Below are 20490 nucleotides of genomic sequence, written 5' to 3' on the forward strand. Positions count from 1 at the left end.
CACAAAAGTGGTGTGGAACAGTTTGTTTAAGTGTGTATGGTGAATTGTGTGGATTGACAGAGAACCATTTCCCTGCTCTGGCAGATGTCGATGATGGCCACCACAGATAATCCTGTATCCAGGGTCAGATACAAGATGGATTTAACTGTGCGTGTTGAGACGGCACAGCCAGAACAGAGAAAGGAGATAATCAGACACTTTCAACAGTGAAAAGAGCCTAGAACCTGGGACTTGGACTTCAGGTATGTCTGGGGAGGCAGGTGGTGTGTGTGTGGGGGGTGGGGTGGGGGGGAGGGGGGTTGGGGGGGAATATATTCTGATGAGTAATATATACTGATGTAAAAATGTAAAAGCAAAATGTAAAAGCATCTATGTCTCAGTGTAAATGACAAAAGAGATTATTCTCCTGAAGCAAGGTACATAAAGTCACAGCTTTCGGTCACGAAGGAATATTTTGATTTGTGAAGTCTTACGTGAGAGGAGGCTAGGTCATGGAGCTGCATTAAACAGAGGTGAAATGAATTCCTCTCCTCGAAACAAAAAGATCCGTTAGAAAGATAAAGTGGGAATGAAATTCCTGCTGAAATGTATTTATTTATTTATTTATTTATTTTAGAAAACATGCCTAGACTTCAGATGTTCTCAAGGGCATTTTGAAAGAGAGAAATGAAATGTAGCATTCATTTATTGAGGAAAGTGACGAATATGCTAAGAATAGCTTGCTAGTTCATGACTGAGAAGCCAGTTCACACCCAGAGAGGAAGCTGTGATATGGAGAGAGCAGGTTTGGGACTGATGAACACATCAGTTTCTTTCAGTTGTGCAGTAACTTTAATAATAATTTTTTATCACATTTTTATTGAATCAACAGAAAGAATACTTCAAAAACTCCTCTTTTGACATTGCTCACTGGTACCAGTGTGGTTGGTTCCAGTATTGGTGTTTCAGCGACCCATCTCAATATAAGCGAAAGGTAACAATACAGTCAAAATACAAAATTCATTATTTTTTTCCCACAAGAAAATGTAGTCACAATAGATGACTCTCCATGTGCCAATTTATTATAAGTTATTGTATTATTTGGACAAGGCTGTAATATTTTGTGGATGACCCTGGGACATTTTGAGGCACTGCCGAGTCACTGTCGCTCACACACTTAGTGGACAACCCAACTTAATGTCCCTACTGTGCAGTCCTTGGCTCCAATTTGTACAACATGGAGAGGCCCACCTTTCATCAAGCTGCTGAACACAGCCATAAACTTGCCTCAACACTCAGGCTTACCGTTTTCCTAACCTTAACCCTAACCCTAGCTGAATGCTAATTTGAGCCCTAAAACCTAATTTAAGCCATAGGTACCTTTTAAAACATCTGACAACTCATTTAAAATTGATGAAAAACAAAAGTCAAGATCATGAATTCAATAATACAAATGCAAATAAATATGTTTGAGGTCATTTATGTGAGTATGTGTTAACTTTTGTTTATGCCACTTTATGCAGTGAAGTGCAGGGTGGATGTAATAGTTGTCCATGTATATTGGCTGTTCTGCAGATAAATTTGGACCAGTGGCTTTCAAACCGAGTCCTGGAGTACCCCTGTGTATGCAAGATTTTGTTCCAGCTAATCTCATGTTTAATTAAGATGATTGAAAGCGTGATCCTTAAACAGACTAACACAAAATTGGTTTGGCTCATTACCATTTGCTTTGTCCTTGAACACTGGTTTAGTATAAATGACCACATATACACATTCAGAATTAAAGAAAATCTGTTTAAGGTTTAATATAAATTTTATTATAAGTTGAATATGATGCTTCTTTATTGTTCGCTCACTTTGTTCTGAAACTCAAATCAATTTGATCAGTTTTTTCTTTAGAAAGCATAAATATAGTAATTAAAGGCTACATGTTGTATTACAGATAAGTAAGCTATTATATTGCCTTTTCTTATTTTGTATGACAGTGGAAATCATGGGGAAGGCAAGAAGCAGAGGGCCAGTGTGTATGCAAGTTTTTGTTTCCATTAAATACCCTGGCTAAATGAGCTAATTGGCTGTATACACAACACCAACACTGGTTCACTTGTAGATAAGATGACAGTAAAATGTTTTATAATAGGACAAAAGAACATTCATGTGCTTATCAAGAAATGTAGCTACAATGTCAAATGGTGTAAATTTTAGGGTTAATTAAATGATTAAGGCCAGAAGTTAGCATGAGAAACTGATACATTGGCCATCTCTGCCCTAGGGAGCTGGGACTTTGGTTCTGAATCTAATCGAAGGTACTACACCTTCTATAGAACAGGGCATTATCGTTCAGCTGGGATTCTGGAATTTATTGGGCCCAAATGGAAGAGTGGCCTCCACCGGCCCACTAGGACTTCTTCCAGGTGTGTGTGTGTGTGTGCGTGTGTGCGCATGTGTGCTCATGTGCACACGTGTGCATGTGTGTGTGCGTGCTTGCGTGTGCGCTCGTGTCCGTATGTGTGTGTGCGTGCTTGTGTGTGCGCTCGTGTGTCCATGCGCTCGTGTGCGCATGTGTGTTTCCGTGTGTGCTCGTGTGCACTCGTGTGCTCGTGTATGTGTGTGCATGTGTGCACGTGTGTGTATGCAAACGTGTTATAATGGGGCAGCTGCCCTGCTGCTGCTTCAGCTGGTTATATAATAAGGATAAACTCTTGCCTGTCTTCATGCTAGAAGATGATAGTAATAACAGCTACTCTCTATTTAGGAAGCCTATACTGAAAACATACAGATACAGATTGAGTTTTTCTGTACAAATTTATGGCCATATTTACTAAGCATTTTCAGGGCTTTTATAGATGCTAACAAGACAAATAGCATTTTTCCATTTACTAAAGTGCCACACCAGAGGTTTGTGCTGGTAATAACAAGACAAATGCCAGAGTCCAAATGCATTTTAGGGCATTCTGATATTCGACCTTAAAAATATTTGGGGAGAGAATGAAAATGAGTGCATATGACCTGCTACAGCCAATTTATCATGGCTGGTGGCCGTTGCTGCAAAGATAATTGCAAAAGCAGGTGTTAACGTCTTTCTGGCACAAGATCAGCATGGGTATTTTTAAGCATTACATTTATGGTGACTCTCTCCTACATTTGAGAGAGAGTATAATCTTTTTAAATCCTTTTAAAACATAAATTCTTTGTCATCAGGAACAGTTGCCTATTGGAGAAGTTGAGTGACGGTGACGGTGGAGATGGTTAGCTATTGGCTACGAAATTCTACAACTTGAAATATTAAGGTAGTTCTGAAATGGTTTTTTACTGAGATGTGTTAACATTTAAAGGTGACAGTGCCTATCCTTTGCATCCATGAATCCTGACACCTGTCCAAAATCTGACTTCACCAGAGATGGAGCTGTACACCAATGTCACTTTCCTGCATTTAAATGAACTTGCTGCAGCTGAGCTCCTTTACATAACCAGTCTTGATACATGCCCCCGCTAAGCTGAAAACATCTGGCAAATAATTTGTGGCCCTGATAGGAATTGGCAGCGTGCTTAGTAAATATGGCCCTTATACCTTTCTTCATGTGCATTTATGTGCATCCCTTGCACGCTTGTTCAAATTAAAAAGGGCATGTTTCTCTTTTGGCCTTTCCTCAAGTGTTAGTGCTACCTGCCACCCTGCTAACCCCATTGAGTCAGTTACCTGCTCCCACTAGACACATTAGCTCTTAAATTAGGCTGCTAATCATTGTTCAAATAAAACAATTTAAAAAACCTTTACTCTGGCCTCAGGAACATGCTACAGAAGGAAGGAGAGACTGCTGTACTCTGCTACTTTGCATTTTAGATGAGCTTGCAAATTATGGATGTTCAGACTTTCTCCTGGATCTGACTTTGGCTTTTATATTTAGCCTTTAACTGCATCTGCAAAGCAACTGCAAGAAATAAAAAACAAGAATAAAATGAATGTTTCAAAATGAATATGCATTCCACTGGAGATGGACTGTAACTCCATCTAAAGTGTAATAATGTTATATCACTGGACGTGGCTGGTCAGATGGGATTGGTGATAAAGGACTCCTGGAGCTGGAGCTTGTGTCTGAGTCAGAGGGAGGGCCCCTGGCCGTTCTCAGAGGGATGTTTTTCAGTGCTGAGGAACCCTGCCCGTCCCTGCTGCAGACTGTGCTGCGCTGGACTGGAGTGAATTGATTTGCAGGGATTAGAGATTAAGAGTCCTCGGTACTGCAGGGGCTTTAGTGCAGTAAATCCCAGGATTATGATGTCAGGGCCCAGAGTGGGCGGAGAGGGAGTCATACTGTCCGAGGAGCGGGCAGCGAGCGGAATTACGCCACGGCTCGCTGAGGGATGGGCGGTCTAAGCCATGTCCGTGCCGTGCCACGCTCGGCCCCGCCAGCCTCCAAGAGAAGCTCCAGCTGGCTCCAGGATCACGGAGCTCTGATCTCGTGGTGTTGCTGAGGGAATCGCGGTGGCCTGGGCTGGACTGAAAAGCTGCTTTTTTGCCCCCCTCAGTTTTAGCTTCGATTTTCTGCTTCATCAAATTACCCTCGTTTTGGGTAAGTGACCCGGAGAAGCCTTTTCTTTGGTCCACCTGTCATGCGTTTCATGATGTCTAACATTTCCTCTTAACTGGCTCTTGGGTTTTTGCACAGTGAGAGAAAATTATGGGACACCTGTTGGGAATATTATGATATTGTTCCCCTGAAAAACAGAGAATTGGTCAATTCTTTAATATCTGGCTTGTGCATATTCTAGCACAGCTATTGTTTTTGGTTGTAATGCAAATAATTATGCATTTGCAATGTATTGTTAACTGGGCTCCTTATTATGAATTTAATTGAGTGGGGATTTATTTTTTCCATTTGGAAAACAGCCTCCCTCCCCATGGTGCATTACTAACAGAAAGATGGCAAACATAACAAGCTGAACCTGAACAGATATGCTCAAAGCAAAAGCAATCAGTTTTCAATGAGCACAAAACAGACAAAGCATTTTGTTTTACTCAGGGCGTCCTTGAGTTTTTGATCACAGGTATGCGTTTTAGTCAATCTCATGGTGTTCCTGCTCTCCTCTCTCTTCCCATTGCATTATGCATGTGAATATCTGAGCCTATGCAAGATTCATTACATTACATTACAGGCATTTGGCAGACGCTCTTATCCAGAGCGACGTACAACAAAGTGTATAACCATAACCAGGAACAAGTATGACGAAAACCCTAGAGAGAAGTACCGGTCCAAGTGCAAGGAACAACCGCATAGTTCAACTTGGACCCTGAAGGTTAAACTGATTAACACTAACACAACGAGAACGGCAACAACGCAGTCTATGGAAAAAATACAAGCAGTAGTTAAGACAGTTAATGCACCTAAGTCACCTACGAAACAGCTGCCTAGTTACAACCCTAAGCTTACAGTCATTTACAGGGGGGTAGGGAGGGATGGGGAGAGGTGCAGCCTGAAGAGGTGAGTCTTCAGTCGTCGTTTGAAATGGGTCAGTGTCTCAGCTGTTCTGACCTCCACGGGGAGGTCATTCCACCATCGTGGGGCCAGAACAGACAGGAGAAGTGTTCTGGAAGTGCAGGTGCGAAGAGGGGGATGTGCCAGGCGTCCTGAGGTAGCAGAACGGAGGGATCTGGCTGGCATGTAGGGTTTGAATATCTTGTGGAGGTATGCTGGGGCTGATCCCTTTACTGCCTGGTATGCTAGGACCAATGTTTTAAATTTGATGCGAGCTATAACAGGCAACCAGTGGAGGGTAGTGAGCAGGGGAGTGACGTGGGAGTGTCTGGGGAGGTTGAAGACCAGACGAGCCGCAGCATTCTGAATGAGTTGCAGGGGTCTGGTGGCAGATGCCGGTAGTCCAGCCAGAAGAGAGTTGCACAGCTGTTTTCTAAAATTGCCAGCTCCAGGTTTTTTTTCCCCCCAATCAGGTCAGGCTTAGTAAAATACAGGTGATCTCAGGCCAGGCCGAGCTCTGATTTCAACTCACTCAAGCCGGGTTGGGTCAGGCTTGCATTTTCAGGCCTGTTGAGAACTCCACAAGTGAGCCAGTTCCTGTGGCAGCCATACATGCCCAAGCCATAACAATACCTCCCCTCCAGCACATTGCAAAAATGAGGGGGATGCTTTGGACCATGAGCAGATCCTTACTTTCTACACATTTTTCTCTTTCCATCTTTTTGAAAAGATCAAAGCTCATCTCATCAGTCCATACAAATTTGTTCCAGAACTGTGCAGTTTTTTAATGTACTTTTGAGTAAATACGTAAGTTGTTCTGATTGAATACCATTTTTTGAAGCATAATCTATCATCAACGCAATCTTATATTAAATCGACTGGAATAAAAATATCCCTAGCACAGTGCAAGCGTTCTTGAAGGTTATTTTTTTTGTTGTTGTTTAAATATCCGGCTGTGGAAATAAATCTTATGCAGCGATGACTTCTAGGTGATGTATCCAGCTAAGAACTAGCTATCATTGTAATCACAGATCAAATCTTGGCCAGGCATCCCCTAAAATGATAGTGATGGTGATAGTGATGGTTGTCATTTTTGCTAGTCTTATTATTATGCATGACCAACAGAGCTGGCACAGTTGATTTATGTTGTTACTCGGTAAAGCATGCACAGTTGAAGTCTTTGAACCCAAAACATCATCACATAGGGAGGGCAGGTTACTGTTGAGAGGATGTTCATCATCTCCTAACACAATTACTCCTCTGGTCAGTAAGGTAATTGTGTTCTGCCTGTTTGCAAAGCATACATAGTGTTGGGCTCTGGCACAATGGGCCTCATTCACAAAACTTTTTAAAAATGATTCTTACTTTTATTCTTTAAAATGTTCCTACGAATAAACCATATGGGATTCATGACGCAACTGTTTGTAAATTTTATGCGGAATCCTGTTCATGTGATTTGCATAAGGATACGGACACGACCTAACACAGATAAGAAAAAAATGATGAATGCCGAAATGTTCGTGGAAACGTTCTTATACACAGTTTATGATCAAATGTGATCGTACGCATGTTCTGTGAATGAGGCCCAATGTCTGTGCAGCTCAGCTGGTGACTGTAGGCTGCAGAGTGAAAAGTGACAATCTGCAGAGATGAAATGGCCCAACTGTCATGATCAGATGCGAAAAAACTGAAACCTAAAAAATGTGGAAAAAAGTTTAGAAAATAAATTCATGAATAAAAATGTTTAAAAAAATGTGTAAACATTTGGTCCATCAACCATGCCAAATAGACAGTTTCCAAGAAAATTGATATGACAGATGTGATTTGTTGGCAGCTCATTCAAATGAATGGATTTGGATTCATGGCTGCAGATCTGCAATGTGTGCTTGTGTCTTCTAGACCACCTCTCCTGCAGGAGAAGAGAGGCTTGCCAAACCAGGGAGGATGAAGGTCAGCTGGGCCCAGCTAGGTCTGGTTTTCTTCCTCCTGCTGTCCCTCATCATGACAGGATGTTTCCTGTGGCAGTACCACCTTCCAAAGCTAGAACTGGGTCAGTACCCTTATTTCTATTATTGCCAATGGCACAACTATTCATGTCTTATATTTTTTATTTAGGGCATTCTGATTATGAAAGTTTTTGTCTTCTGAGTAGTCTCCTATGTTCCTCAAACACCACAATTGCTCTTCTAATTTAAATAATATAGACCCCCAATAGGAGAATATACCTTATGTTCTTTGCGGCAATAAGAAGATAATACTGGCAAATGAATGCTGAGTTTATCGCCTGACTGGTATGTGATTTTAATGCTTTGGTAACAAAACATGTCATTTGCAGGATGAACGACATAAATGTGTTCAGGAATTGACTTGTATAAAGGACCACAGATCGGTATACAGTTTAATTAAATATGATTAATCCTTCAATTAACTGTTGTAAAATGTCATTAAGATTACATTAAGCTCAGTTGAAATTGTCAAATGTGAAAGTAATAACACTAGTAACACATGAATGTAATGAATAAACTACTTATGCAAAATTTAATTTTTAACAAGAAATCGGGGCTATATGGGATCTGAATTAGAACAAAACTGAGCAAATATAGTGATGAGAGCTTCCAGAAAAAGAATGTTTATTAAGTAGTTCTTCATGTGTAGTGGTGTTTACCTGAGTAGTAATGGAAATAACCCTCAACCTATTTTTAAAACAAACAACCCTTTGAACTCTCTGCTTACTAATGACCTTTCTAACATTAGTGGCTGGAGAGTTCACTAAGTGTTTTACAACTCGTTCTATTAGAAGGAGGTTTTTCAGTTGGAAGACCAAACAGGGGAGAAAATATTTACACCCAGGTATTCTAAAGCAATTGTATTCATAGCTTAAGGTAAAGCATTTGAGTACATGAGCATTTCCAGTTTCGTCCTGATAGCAATACTGTATGTATGGTGGAGAGAGGAATTGAGCTGTGTGTGGGTGGTGGTTTGGACTGAAAGCAAAAACAGACAAGTGTGTTTATTCGTGAAGTGCTGAGCAGCCCCGACCCAATCATATGTACAGGTCAGGGCAGATCATTGAAGACTCCATTCTATTATTAGCTCTGTGCTTCTAAACCAAGCTTGTTTTCTGGCCCCCTTTCTAGCGCCTGAAGGGGATTAGACAACAAAGTTAACGGTGACACAGCTATTCAGTTTTGTTTTGCCAACTTTACCACTTTCCTCATGCTATGCATGTTCTCACTTCATATCACAATTGACCAATGTTAATGGAAAATCACCAGTCGACAAATCGTTATTCCTCATAGTACTGATTTATCTCTTCCTCTTTCGCTCAGGGACATACATACACCTTGTTGTTTCTGACATGAAAATGTATTATGCAAAGTGCCATTTTAGAGAACACATTGCATCCCTTAGTAATTCATTTAGAAAGAGTTTGTCCATGAAACAATAGCATTGTGCTCAGTGATAATAATCTATCTTTCTCTCCCTATCTTTCAGTTCTCTCTGCTTCTCAGTGTTCTCTCTCCCTCACCCCCTCTCTTTTCTTCTGCTGTCTTTTTCCAGATGAAAGTATGGGCGGTAGAGGCCACGCAGAGAGCATGTGTCCTCGCTTTCCTGAGCCCGTCCCCCTGCAGCACCCCGTCCCAAGTGTCAAGGAGGCACTAGAGAAGGTACAGTAATGTGTTTCTTGTCCTGGTCATAATAAACCTTGCCGTAAGGGGCTTTGTCCACTGAAGACCCAAATAACAGCCACAGAACACAATGATTAAAGCTGGGTGTTTCTCACAGTCACAGGTGTTACAAATTGTGGGTTTTTTTTTTTTTTTACATTTCTGTAACTTCCCCCATTTTTAGTGCTTTCTGTGACTTTTTGGTAGTTTTGGATGGTAACTGTCAACCTTAACTTAGCCTACAATGTTATTTGTATAGGCTATATTCGGTTTAACAATATTGACAAATGTGGGGAGAAACAGTGCTACTATGCATACAGATTCTGGAATGTGCTGGGACCAAGATTCCTTGTCAGTTGTTGGAATCAGATCTTTGACAGCCCCTGTCAACAATGTTGATGCCCAGCGCTTCTTCCCCCATTACAGTTACACACAGTGGCAAGAGGCACTCCATCAAAGACCAAACCTAGCAATGTACAACACTGTGTACCAAAAACAAACTTTAAAGACATAAAAACAAACACACTGTAATCATGTTTTATTTCAGTAATGCAATTTGAGCATGCAAACAGAACAAAATTCTGTTAAAGGCAAAACTGCATTCTTTCTGTGATGGACCGAATTAAGCAATTAACTGCATTAGCTTATCTATTTCACTCGTAGGGTACTAGTTCATAACAGCCAGATATGGGCCATTTAATTTTTTATTTTATTTTATTTTTTGAACTTCAAGCACTTGTGACTGTTGCTGCATTTGCACATTTCATTTCCCATTTCCCACTGCTGTGCATGAGATCAATTTATTTAATTTAAAAATACCTTATTTCTACTGCTTTTTCAGTTTTCTGTGATTTTTTTTTAACGACTTTGCTGCTACAGCTCATGACTTCTGCCAACATTTCCTGTGACTAATACCCAGCCTTCACAGTTATCCAGCCATTCCTGAGAGAGGAGTACAGGGGGAGGGCTGTCTCTTAAAGAATTGTGGAGCAAATAAATAAATTAAAATGGACACACGCTAACAATGTGTTATTATTTTAGTAATGCAATTTGAGCATGCTGTGTTTCAATGTCCTTTTAAAGGGAAAAAAGCATGCTCTCTCTTTCCACGAAGGACTGAATCAATTCATTGTACCAGCTTTTCAATGCATTTTACTCATGATTGCTAGTAGCGGCAAGTGCCCGTTGATTTATCTATTTATTTATTTATTATTTATTTATTTTAACTTCAACCACTTGTTCTTGTTGCTATAGTTGTGCATTTTAGTGTAATCATTTCTCATTACTGCGCATGAGAGGCATTGGATAATTTAATAAATTAATGTTCCTTGAAACACTCCATGTCTTTCAGTTTTATGTGATTTTTAACAATGTTTCCTTTAAATGTTCTGTGACTTAAGCCAAAACTCTCCATAACAAACATCCAGCCATATTTATAACTGCTGTACTACTATTACTATTACTACTGACTCGCCTCAGCCACCACCAATGTATAGCACCCACATAGAAATTAGAATTCACTTATTTCAATGCATTTCTTTAAAAATGTCTTGGAAACTAAGATTTTTCCCCCACACTTATTATCAGTCTGACTATTTACAATGGCTGCTTCATATCTGCAGAAATAATTACCTTTAATAGATGTAAAATTAAATTTGACGCCCACATTGTAGAAACTGATTACTGGTATGGATAAATGCATATTATAAATATGCATTTATTTAAATAGTTTTTTAAATTTTTGTTTCAATTAATTTATTGCATATGTATGTTCTGCCATACACTGGGCATTGAAGTGGGGGAATTAGTGGACCTGACTACCGAGGGCCCTTAATTTTGTGCAGTACTGCTGCTGCCCTATCACATATCTTCCTTATTTCGAACAATTTAAAAACTTAAAATGTAAGTTTTGCGTTATATCTGACCATATATTCATGCATGTTTTCATAAGGTACACACAAGCTCTATTGAAATCAAACAGATACTAAACAGACAGCCATATATGTTTTCTGGGGTAATAACAGAGCCCTCCCCCCTTTTTTTCTCCTCAATAGGTAGACTTACTCCTGCGACGCAGCATTCACTCCAAAAGTCTCCCAACCTTGTCGGCCATTGTTGTTTACAATGATACAGTGCTGTGGACAGGGAACTTTGGGAAAAGAAATGGAAGTGACCCCAGCTCTTCCCCGCCCAACGAGTACACCATCTACAGGTGAGGAGGTCGAGCAGGGCGTGAATTCAGACATGGTTTGGGCACACTTGAGTAGCTCCGCCTCCCCTATGCTCTTTATGGGATTGAAGAGCTATATCAGGAATACGATGCAAACTATAATCAGTGTTATTCATTTAGATCATAACTGTGGCCATAAGTATGCACTGTACTGTAATATTTTTGAAAACAAATGCAATTAAAATTTAACCCCGTAAAAAAAAGTTGTAAGAACTTCCCTGAAAAGTAATGTTAGTTAGGTTGCCTGCTAAAGCTTTTCCAATGAAGACATTTACAACAGTCATAGCTATGTGTCATTCTAACACATGCAAGTACCTTTTGCTCATAAGAAAACATAACTGATTATTGGTCTTTACTTGTTTTAAATCATTTTCCTTGATTAATTATACAGCAATTAAGTCACAAAATACTGAATCATCAGATGCAGCCAGTTTGCCTCATTATTCAAAATTGTGGATACATGTACTCTTCATTTTCTTCATTCACATTCAGTGAATATTGATGGCGAAGATCTGCAATATGCAGATTGTGTAATTTAGGCACAGGTTTTGTTAGATCGCTTCTATGAATAAAACCAATTTTTCTTCACATCATTTTTGAGATATTAAATAATAAATTCAATTGAGAACAATCTGTTTTATTTTTAAAATCACAGAAAAGCAAAAAAGAGGCAGAAATCACAGAGTATTTTAAATGATTGAAATAACATGCTCAAGTAGTGAGTAAGAAGTGCTTGAAGTTTCAAAAAAATAAATTGGGTAGTTTGCTGCTAAAAAAAAATAGTAAATGCATTGATAGGTTAGTGCATTTAATCACTTTTGTCCATCACGACATGCTTTTTTTTCCTTTAACAGAATATTGTTAGCAACGGAGCACGCTCAACCTATATTACTAAAATAATTTTTAAAATATGATTATTGTGTGTCTGTTTTTATTTTTTTAAGATTTGGTACATGTGGTGGCCTACATTGTTAGGTTTGAGTCTTTAATGCCCCTTTGGCCTGTTGCCCCTGACAATGTTACCATAGCTACAGGAGGAGGATCGAGCAGCATCAAGACTGCTGACAGGGGCTGTCAAATATGTTTTTGCAACAACTAACTGCAGGCTGTGTTATAGTTACTATCCAATATTGCCAAAAAAGCAAAAGAAGTCCTAAAAAAAAACAGAACCAGCCAAAACAGGAGTAGCCAAAAAATGACAAAAATCGTGGAATCCATGACATCTGCACCTTCTGTGACAAACACCCAGCTATAGAAATAATTACACTTCTGGGATAAATAAAAGACAAACGAGAACCCTCTCTCACAATATTCCCATTCCATTCTGGCAATAATTATCTTTTTGTAACATTACAGTATTTTGCATCAAATTGCCAATTGACAATTGCCAGCTCAGCTGAAATATCACAGTCCACACTTTGTCTTATGCTAACTGTAGTGCTGGATAAGCTATTGCTTAGTACTAGAAGACACATCAATTTCCCCACATCCAAGGAAGATATTCAATATTTGTTTTTAACTGTGCCTTTTAAGCACTGCTTCATATACAAAATGTACATCTGGCCCATAGTCTCTAATTGAGAGTAATTAACAGATCAATATTAATTTTAGGTTGAAATTATTGCGGGCATAAAAACCACCATACAATCAGTCAACTGGATAGGAAAATATAAAGCAATTATGCTAACTGAGTATATGACCAATATTGCAATTCAAAAGGCAATAACAATTCTGTAACAGCCTTTTTATCCCATATTTCATCCATGGATAGTTGCACACTGTAGAGCATGCTGGGATACCAGCTAGACTGCACAGAACTAATATTGCTGAAGATATTCACTTAAAATGTACACATTTGTTGCTCCAAATGTCGCCATGGTGACTCACAGTTTTGAAAAACAGTCCCCAATACATACACTTGCCACTGAATTCCCCAAATGGAACTGCAATGAGGGGCGATATAGCTCAGGAGGTAAGACCGATTGTCTGGCAGTCGGAGGGTTGCCGGTTCAAACCCCGCCCTGGGCATGTCGAAGTGTCCTTGTGCAAGACACCTAACCCCTAACCTCTAACTGCTCTGGCGAATGAGAGGCATCAATTGTAAAGCGCTTTGGATAAAAGCGCTATATAAATGCAGTCCATTTACCATTACCATTTATTAACATTAACATTAGTGTAGTTAATACTGTATGTGATGTATTTGGCACATCATCATGAATGTAAAATTCCAGTTAATGGCTTACATTTATTCACTGACACTTAATGTCAAATGTCAGTGGGTGTAGAAATGAAATCTATTTAGAGCATGCAATCAATCAGAAGACAATTTCAGTAAATTGAGTTAAATTGAAAAAAGAACATTTTCTCTGTGGAATTGTTTGGTTCAGTTTGTATGCGATTATTTCTACTTTAGATTTCCAATCCAATCTCTAATTAGTTGTTGATGTTGTCTGAAAATTGACTGAAAGAACACAAATAAGGGGAAATGTTTTGACTTTCTATTTATAATTATCATGTATTCCATAATAATGTGTTCATGACGTTTGAACCTTGGGCATATTCATTTTGTATTGAATTAAAGATAATGAAGGCACTCTTCCTCTGAAATGACTTCATGACTGTTCTGGGAGATTTCACCGTTTTCCCCAAGGTGAAGTTTGTTGTGTTCCATCTCTTGCAAACATGATATGTTTATCTTGTGCTGTGAAAAACTGCATTTGCTACAAAGAAAACACAAACCATACAGAAAGTGTCGACCCATTTAATCTATATTCATGATTCATATCAAGTTAGCCAATGGCAAGAGAGGCATCTTCTTTTGTTGGGTTTAAGGCTTAATGTATTCAAATTCACGAAGCAGAATATGGGTACCATTTTGAATTGCATTAAATGACTGCAATAACGAGTTTCAGCTGTCATCAGCTGTTGACATTTTCACCATGTTTAACTAAACAAATTTAAACAAAACACATGAAAGTGTGAAGTTACCTGTGAATGTGAATTTCTTCAACAAGAAGGCAATGGGTTTGGCCAGTTTACTTCCCCAGTGGCATTTTGAGTGTCCCCATTTTAAAGAACAAGGGGGAATGTCTTGCAGCTCTTTGTCTGGATGTTCATTCTGTTTCGATGATTTGGCCACTGCACTAGAAATTGTGCTCTGTGCCTGAGCCCTGAATGGTAATTATTCAGGAGTCATTTGGTTATGTCCTACCATTTACTCAATGCATCCATAGCATTACTGTATGTGTGAGACCTGGTTACTATTCTCCCAAATGTTTCACTCTGATTAAGGATATTAGGGTGAAATTAAGCCAACACATCAAGATAACCTGCCTGTGGAACATAAGCAATAGCATTGGACCCACTTACTGGCATAGACCTGCATGGTTTATGAACAGGGCTTCAACAGGCATAACAACTAGCAGCCCACATTTCATCACCACGGTTGTTGAATGGCGTGTTTTTATTGTACCTCGATATTTCGTTGTTTGTTTATTGTCCAAGGTCTTTATTCGTTCCGCAGTTTTATTCACTGACAGAATTATTTCCCTATTGAATTCTTTCCCCCTGCATTATACAATGGAGCAATACATTATACAATTTTTCAAACAAACATCATCAATCAAAATCATTTAGAATCATTGTCCCATTGCCATTGCCAGGAGTTCACTGAACTGAAGCTTTAGCGTAGATGGGTAACCCATCTCGTTAAATGTCTGTCCCTCACAGGATAGCCAGTCTTTCGAAGATCTTCCCCACACTGATGCTGTATAAGCTGTGGGAGGAGGGGAAGGTGGGGTCCTTAGATGATCCGCTGGAGAAGTACGTGGAGAACTTCACCATCAAGAACCCCCTGGGCAGGTCGCACCAATCAGAGCTGAAGTACGTGACGGACGGGCTGATCTTCCTGGACAGCGGCGAGGCCCAGATCCGCTCCTCATCCGTCACCTTGCGCAGGATGGCGAGCCAGCTCTCCGGTGAGGCTCCGCACCCACAGGAGACCGCGGCACCAGCAAATCAATAGTCATCTGGGACAATCCATTTTTAATTCCCACAACTCACTGTATCCTGTTCCCAACGGCAGCATTCCAAACATAAGTAATGCAAAATAATCTGACCGTGATACATGTAAACTGCGTGACTTGTCCTATCAGTGCTTTGAATGTGTTGGAATTGAAATGGTGCCAACTGGAGGTGCGAGCAAATTAATGTTTATATTCATGTATCTGTTGACCAGAGTGATTAATGCAGAGACACTCTTGGTGATTACTCTCCTCACAGCTTTCATTGTGGATGAAAGGGGAAAAGAATCACTCATCCAAATCTGGAATGCACGTCACTATATACGTCGGTGAATATCACCGTTCTCACACTTTCCCTTCCTCCTGAGAGCTTGTCTCAGGTTCACGCTGCGTGCTACACACATTTTATTTATGGATACACAACGTGCTGTAATTTCTCCATGGAAATGTATTTCAGAGTTAAACTTGTCTTTCTATTAGGTTGAGTTATCTCCTTCCAATATTGGCACAATACCATTTATCACAATTGCACATTCGTAGACAGGATGAAAGGCATTATGTTCAGCTTCTGGCATTTGATCCACCCAGACGTGTGTTGCTTCACATGTAATCTACAGTAATCTATGCAGTGTCTACTTCTAAACAAAGCAGAACCGAAAAGCATCTTTACGCTCCTCTGCTCAGAGATTGACATTAAAACACAGATGGCTGAGGAGGCCTCAAGTGATACTTGAGGAGAGAAAATTTTTTTCTCTTCCATTCTAAATCGACTAAAGTCCTCCAAACTGTTGCATCTCTGATTGCCCAAGCAAATCTGCTAATATTACAGTTCCTTTCCCTTTCTATGTCATGAGCACACAGCTTTTATATTACTCAAGTCAGGATGTCAGAGTTGGCTAGAAATATCACCTGGTTACCTCCTGGGTTGACTGGATCAGGAGGCCCTGCTGAGCCATGCTGATTGGCTTTGGAAGTAAGAGATGTTTTGAAAAGGTTTATTGAAGAAACACAATCAGGAGCCTGAAGGGATGAAATGCTTGAAGATTCTTTTTTGTGACTTTCCATTGCCAAATTTCGCAAACATCACACACATTACAGGCACTGTTATCACGACCCTTCATTTCCAACCAAATTAGTTTCAAATAATCCTAAACTATAGAAATTATTTTGTCATAAAGGGTTACATACATTTATTGACATAGGGAACTTTTCTACTTTGTCAAATGATGGAGATGTAATACAGACATTTTAATTGGCATGCAGTGTCTGAATTGATGTGGTTAAAACCATGTATATCTTCCGTGATTTTAATGACTATTTCATTTCTAACCTGGGGTTATAAAATTAAAAAATTTGGTTATGTTCATTAAATGTGAAAAAGGGAAGGTTTTTCCATTTTGGAAATTTAAGGTGTTCTGACAACAGTGCCTTTATGCAATTTGAGTAAGACACAGTATTTCCCCCCTGCATGTCCAGTGATGAATTAAATTTAAATTTATTGGTATTTATCAATCAATGTACACATGTTTATCAACCTTGTATTTCCAGTGATGATATGGGAGGAACACTACTGTTGAAAACTACTGCAGTTCAGATGGTTGTAAGTCTCTTGGCCACAAGCAAGATAATTATTATAATTCAGAAGACTGCCAGAAAAAACTGGCATGGTATGATGATGGATTTGTGAGTATGTCATAGTCAAACATCCTGTTTGATCCTAGGATTGCCCAGAAGGCTTAGGGCCACTAACCTTCTATGGAAGGGAAAAACCCAGGCAGCCATCGGTCTTCTGCAGGATGATGTACTTGTGGCAGATCCAGGCACCAAGTAAGACCCATTTCCCCATTGACTCCCAGAGTTTTGAACGCAGTCACTGTGTGCCCCTGTTGATGGTTTTAAAGCTCTGGTGAACAGGGCATGGTGCTCATTGAACACAAGGGTTTGTGCATGGAGCCAAAACAGAAAGACGCCCATTTAAAGCACTTAATTTAGGAGGCGAGGAGGACAAATATATGTATTGTATTCAAATGCATTTATTGAACTAGCATATATATGTCTAACAACATAATGAAATTTTATTGTATGTGTTACATGCTGATTTAATAAAAGCATATTTAATCTAATACATATTTGAAAAGAAGCTTTAAAATTCTGAAGTTAGCCCAGTTTTCAAAACGCATTTTTCAAGCTACCTTCTTTCGTTTGCTTTTTTATGTTTCTGTAAATAACAGGCATTCACTTTCTTATATTAAGATATATTTTTATTTTATTTCTTAATTCGCTAAAGAAATAAATTGATGTTTTCGCAAAGAACTGATTAGAACTCTTTAATTTCTTTCACTCCCACAGATTAATGACTATAATAAACCCTATTAGAAGCTCCAGGCCCCCGAGGCAATGAAGTAGTTTAATTCATTCAGTCTCTCCCAATAGTATTATCTGTTTTGAAGAACACAAGCATTTATAAGTCCTTCTTCATAGTTCCCCTCTGGCTATGAATTTTGCCTATACAGTATATCTATGATATTGATTGCACATTATATCTATATACTACAACTCATACATTAAAGAAAACAATTAAAACATGAATAAATATTATGAATTAAATAAACACATTTTAATCATGAAATGCAGATGAGAATATTTCAAATATTCTAAACAGCTCTGACCGCAACTACAGGCATAGCATTATGCATCAGTAATGTGTGATGTATTTTCTATTGACAGAAGTTAGCTTTATGTAGTTTCCATGTTTCACCTCATTAATCCCTTTGATGGTTTTAAATACTTCAGTCAGACACTTCAATAAAAGATAGCTGACTCTTTTAATTTAAATCTTACTTTCTTTGTTTCACTTCATCAGTAATCTAGATATAACAGACCAGTCTTGTTGGCCTTTTTTTAATATTTTTTTATGTGTTTATATAATCCCATATAATAGTCCCATTGAAAGTAACATCCCTTTTCCACAGGCTGTGACCATGTATTTATTAAACATGAGTTCCAATGGCGAAGCTATATATTCTACAGTGTCTTGGTTGAGATGAAGAGAATCCGTATTTTGAGAAATGTACAGATAACAACAGATGCCCTAATTTTGTGAACATCCAGTTTGATATTTCCTGTGGTGGTTTTGTTAATGAAAAACATGTGTTTTTATAAACCGGACAGCACACGGTCTGGTTTGGTTGTTACTTACTGTTTGTATGGACTCCTCTCTGCAGGTGCCACTACAGTAACCTGGCCTTCTCCCTCCTGGCTCATGTCCTGGGTGAGAAGGTTCTGGGCCTGGACTACCAGCGCTGGATTTCTGACAACATCCTGGACAGGCTGGGGATGGAGGACTCTGGCTTCGACATCACCCCCGGGATACAGAGCCAGATGGCGGTGGGCGTCTATGCCAGTGGGAAGCCGGCGCCGCTCTACGACCTGGGCTGGTACCGGCCCTCTGGACAGATGTTCTCTACGGCCGCCGATCTGGCCAAGTTGGCCATGGTGCTGCTGGGCGCCTACCACCGCAAGCTCCTGGAGCCGGACACCGTCAAGACCATGCTGACGCCCCTCTTCCGCTGCGAGAAGGACTACTTTGCCAACCGCACGGGCACCCCCTGGGAGGTCAACGAGCAGCTGGGGTACGAGGTGCTGCGCAAGGACGGCGACCTGGACGGCTACTCAGCCTCCTTCTCCCTGGTGCCCCGCATGAAGCTGGGCCTGGTGGTGCTAATGGCCGGCACCAGGCCGCGGGGCAGGGACATCGTGGCCAAGGCCTACAGCCACATCATCCCCGCCATGGAGAGGGCCTTCCGGGATGCTCGGCGCATCCTCGTCCCTCCGCCCAACCCCGCCCCCTATGTGGGCTTCTATACCTATGGCAACATCACCTTCTACGAGATCAAAGCTGGGCTGGACGGAGCCCTGGTCATGCAGCAGTTTGGGCCCCAGATCGAGGATCTCATCCCCGAGAGATACAGAACCATAAAGCTGAACTTCTTGGAGGATCGGGTCTTCAGAGTGGTTTTTGAGAAGGAGTACCCATGTGTCTTAAGGGTCGGTACTGCCTCTGTGTCCCTGGAAGCCCAGGATGGGCAGCTCTTTAACTTTTATGTTTTGGACAAGAAGGGCGTGTCACCTGGCTTCGATGCACCAGGGCTGAACACATATAACGTGGTGCGGATCGCCACCAAGCCCGACTTCTCAAACTAAACCCCCTTCCTAGGGACCAGGGTTGTAAGGTCTATATACAATGCAGGCCAACAGGTATATCTGACAGCTGGTGAAACCTTATGAACTGGCAGGTTGATCCAAAGGGAGAACCAAATACCAGGGTACAAGCGCCAGGATAAGAAGAAAGCTCAATGACACAGAAGTTGCGGTGGGTGGAATCCATGTGACTTTTATTTATTTCGTTTTTCAACCTGTCAGATATTCCTCCTCATGACCATCGTGATTAGGTTGTCACATGTTTGTTGCACATTTTCAATGGCATTCCTTGATTCCTTTTGTCTGCCAGACCCTGTGGTTTTTACCATAATATCTGGGGTCCATTGGCATATTGCACAGGTTGCTGCTGAGAGACTGTGAGGATTAGTGTGTGCCTGGAGTTTGGCTGCAGGGTGGACTGTCCGGTTGTGTCTTGCCTGTCCAGTGGAAGGAGGCTGTGAGGATATGGATAGATGTCCATAAAATGCTCATATCTTCTGTTGTCAAGCCAACACGCAACGGGTGCCTGTGTCCGTCTTAGACTGTCACAATCAAGTAAATGGAGCAGAAAATAACCTGAGTGTATGGCTTTCCTGATCCTAATTCTGCCCAGTGATATGAATCTTCTTTCTGCTTTAAGACATGTATTTGCCAAGCAAGGGGAAATGAGGATTGTATGACTATTTTGTATTTGCGTGAGCGAGAACGAGAGAGCTATCCTGCTTCTTGCCATTTCAGCCCAAATATGTATCCCGCAATGCACTTCCATAAAGCTTGTCAAATTGCATTGTCAGTGTCTGCATGATTTCTGTGCTTTGTTGTCCATTGCAAGTTCTCCATCCTAGATCTGGAAAAGTTGAGCTGTAATAAAAATAGCAATGGTGGCAGGTTGTCAAATTTTTATTGACTAAATGTAC

The 20490-nt window shown here is 40.3% G+C and overlaps 1 protein-coding gene across 1 annotated transcript; it reads left to right on the top strand.

Moving 5' to 3' along the window:
- The first annotated feature begins 4287 nt into the window (after positions 1–4287).
- lactbl1b (lactamase, beta-like 1b) lies at positions 4288–20457 on the top strand. The gene is made up of 7 exons (XM_064306106.1): positions 4288–4550; positions 7353–7503; positions 9015–9121; positions 11176–11333; positions 15081–15328; positions 17095–17200; positions 18598–20457. The coding sequence occupies exons 2-7, from the start codon at positions 7398–7400 to the stop codon at positions 19574–19576; spliced, it is 1704 nt and encodes a 567-aa protein (XP_064162176.1). The 5' UTR covers positions 4288–4550; positions 7353–7397; the 3' UTR covers positions 19577–20457.
- The last annotated feature ends 33 nt before the right edge of the window (positions 20458–20490 follow it).

Source organism: Anguilla rostrata, chromosome 13 (assembly GCF_018555375.3).
Source record: "Anguilla rostrata isolate EN2019 chromosome 13, ASM1855537v3, whole genome shotgun sequence".
Lineage (NCBI taxonomy): Eukaryota > Metazoa > Chordata > Actinopteri > Anguilliformes > Anguillidae > Anguilla > Anguilla rostrata.

What these genes read in the sequence shown, in the direction of transcription:
- lactbl1b (XM_064306106.1), top strand. Translation starts at nt 7,398, where the DNA reads ATGAAGGTCAGCTGGGCCCAGCTAGGTCTGGTTTTCTTCCTCCTGCTG. An exon ending in TCAAGGAGGCACTAGAGAAG is followed by an intron (nt 9,122 to 11,175) that starts GTACAGTAATGT and finishes TCTCCTCAATAG; the next exon opens with GTAGACTTACTCCTGCGACG. An exon ending in GTGGCAGATCCAGGCACCAA is followed by an intron (nt 17,201 to 18,597) that starts GTAAGACCCATT and finishes TCCTCTCTGCAG; the next exon opens with GTGCCACTACAGTAACCTGG.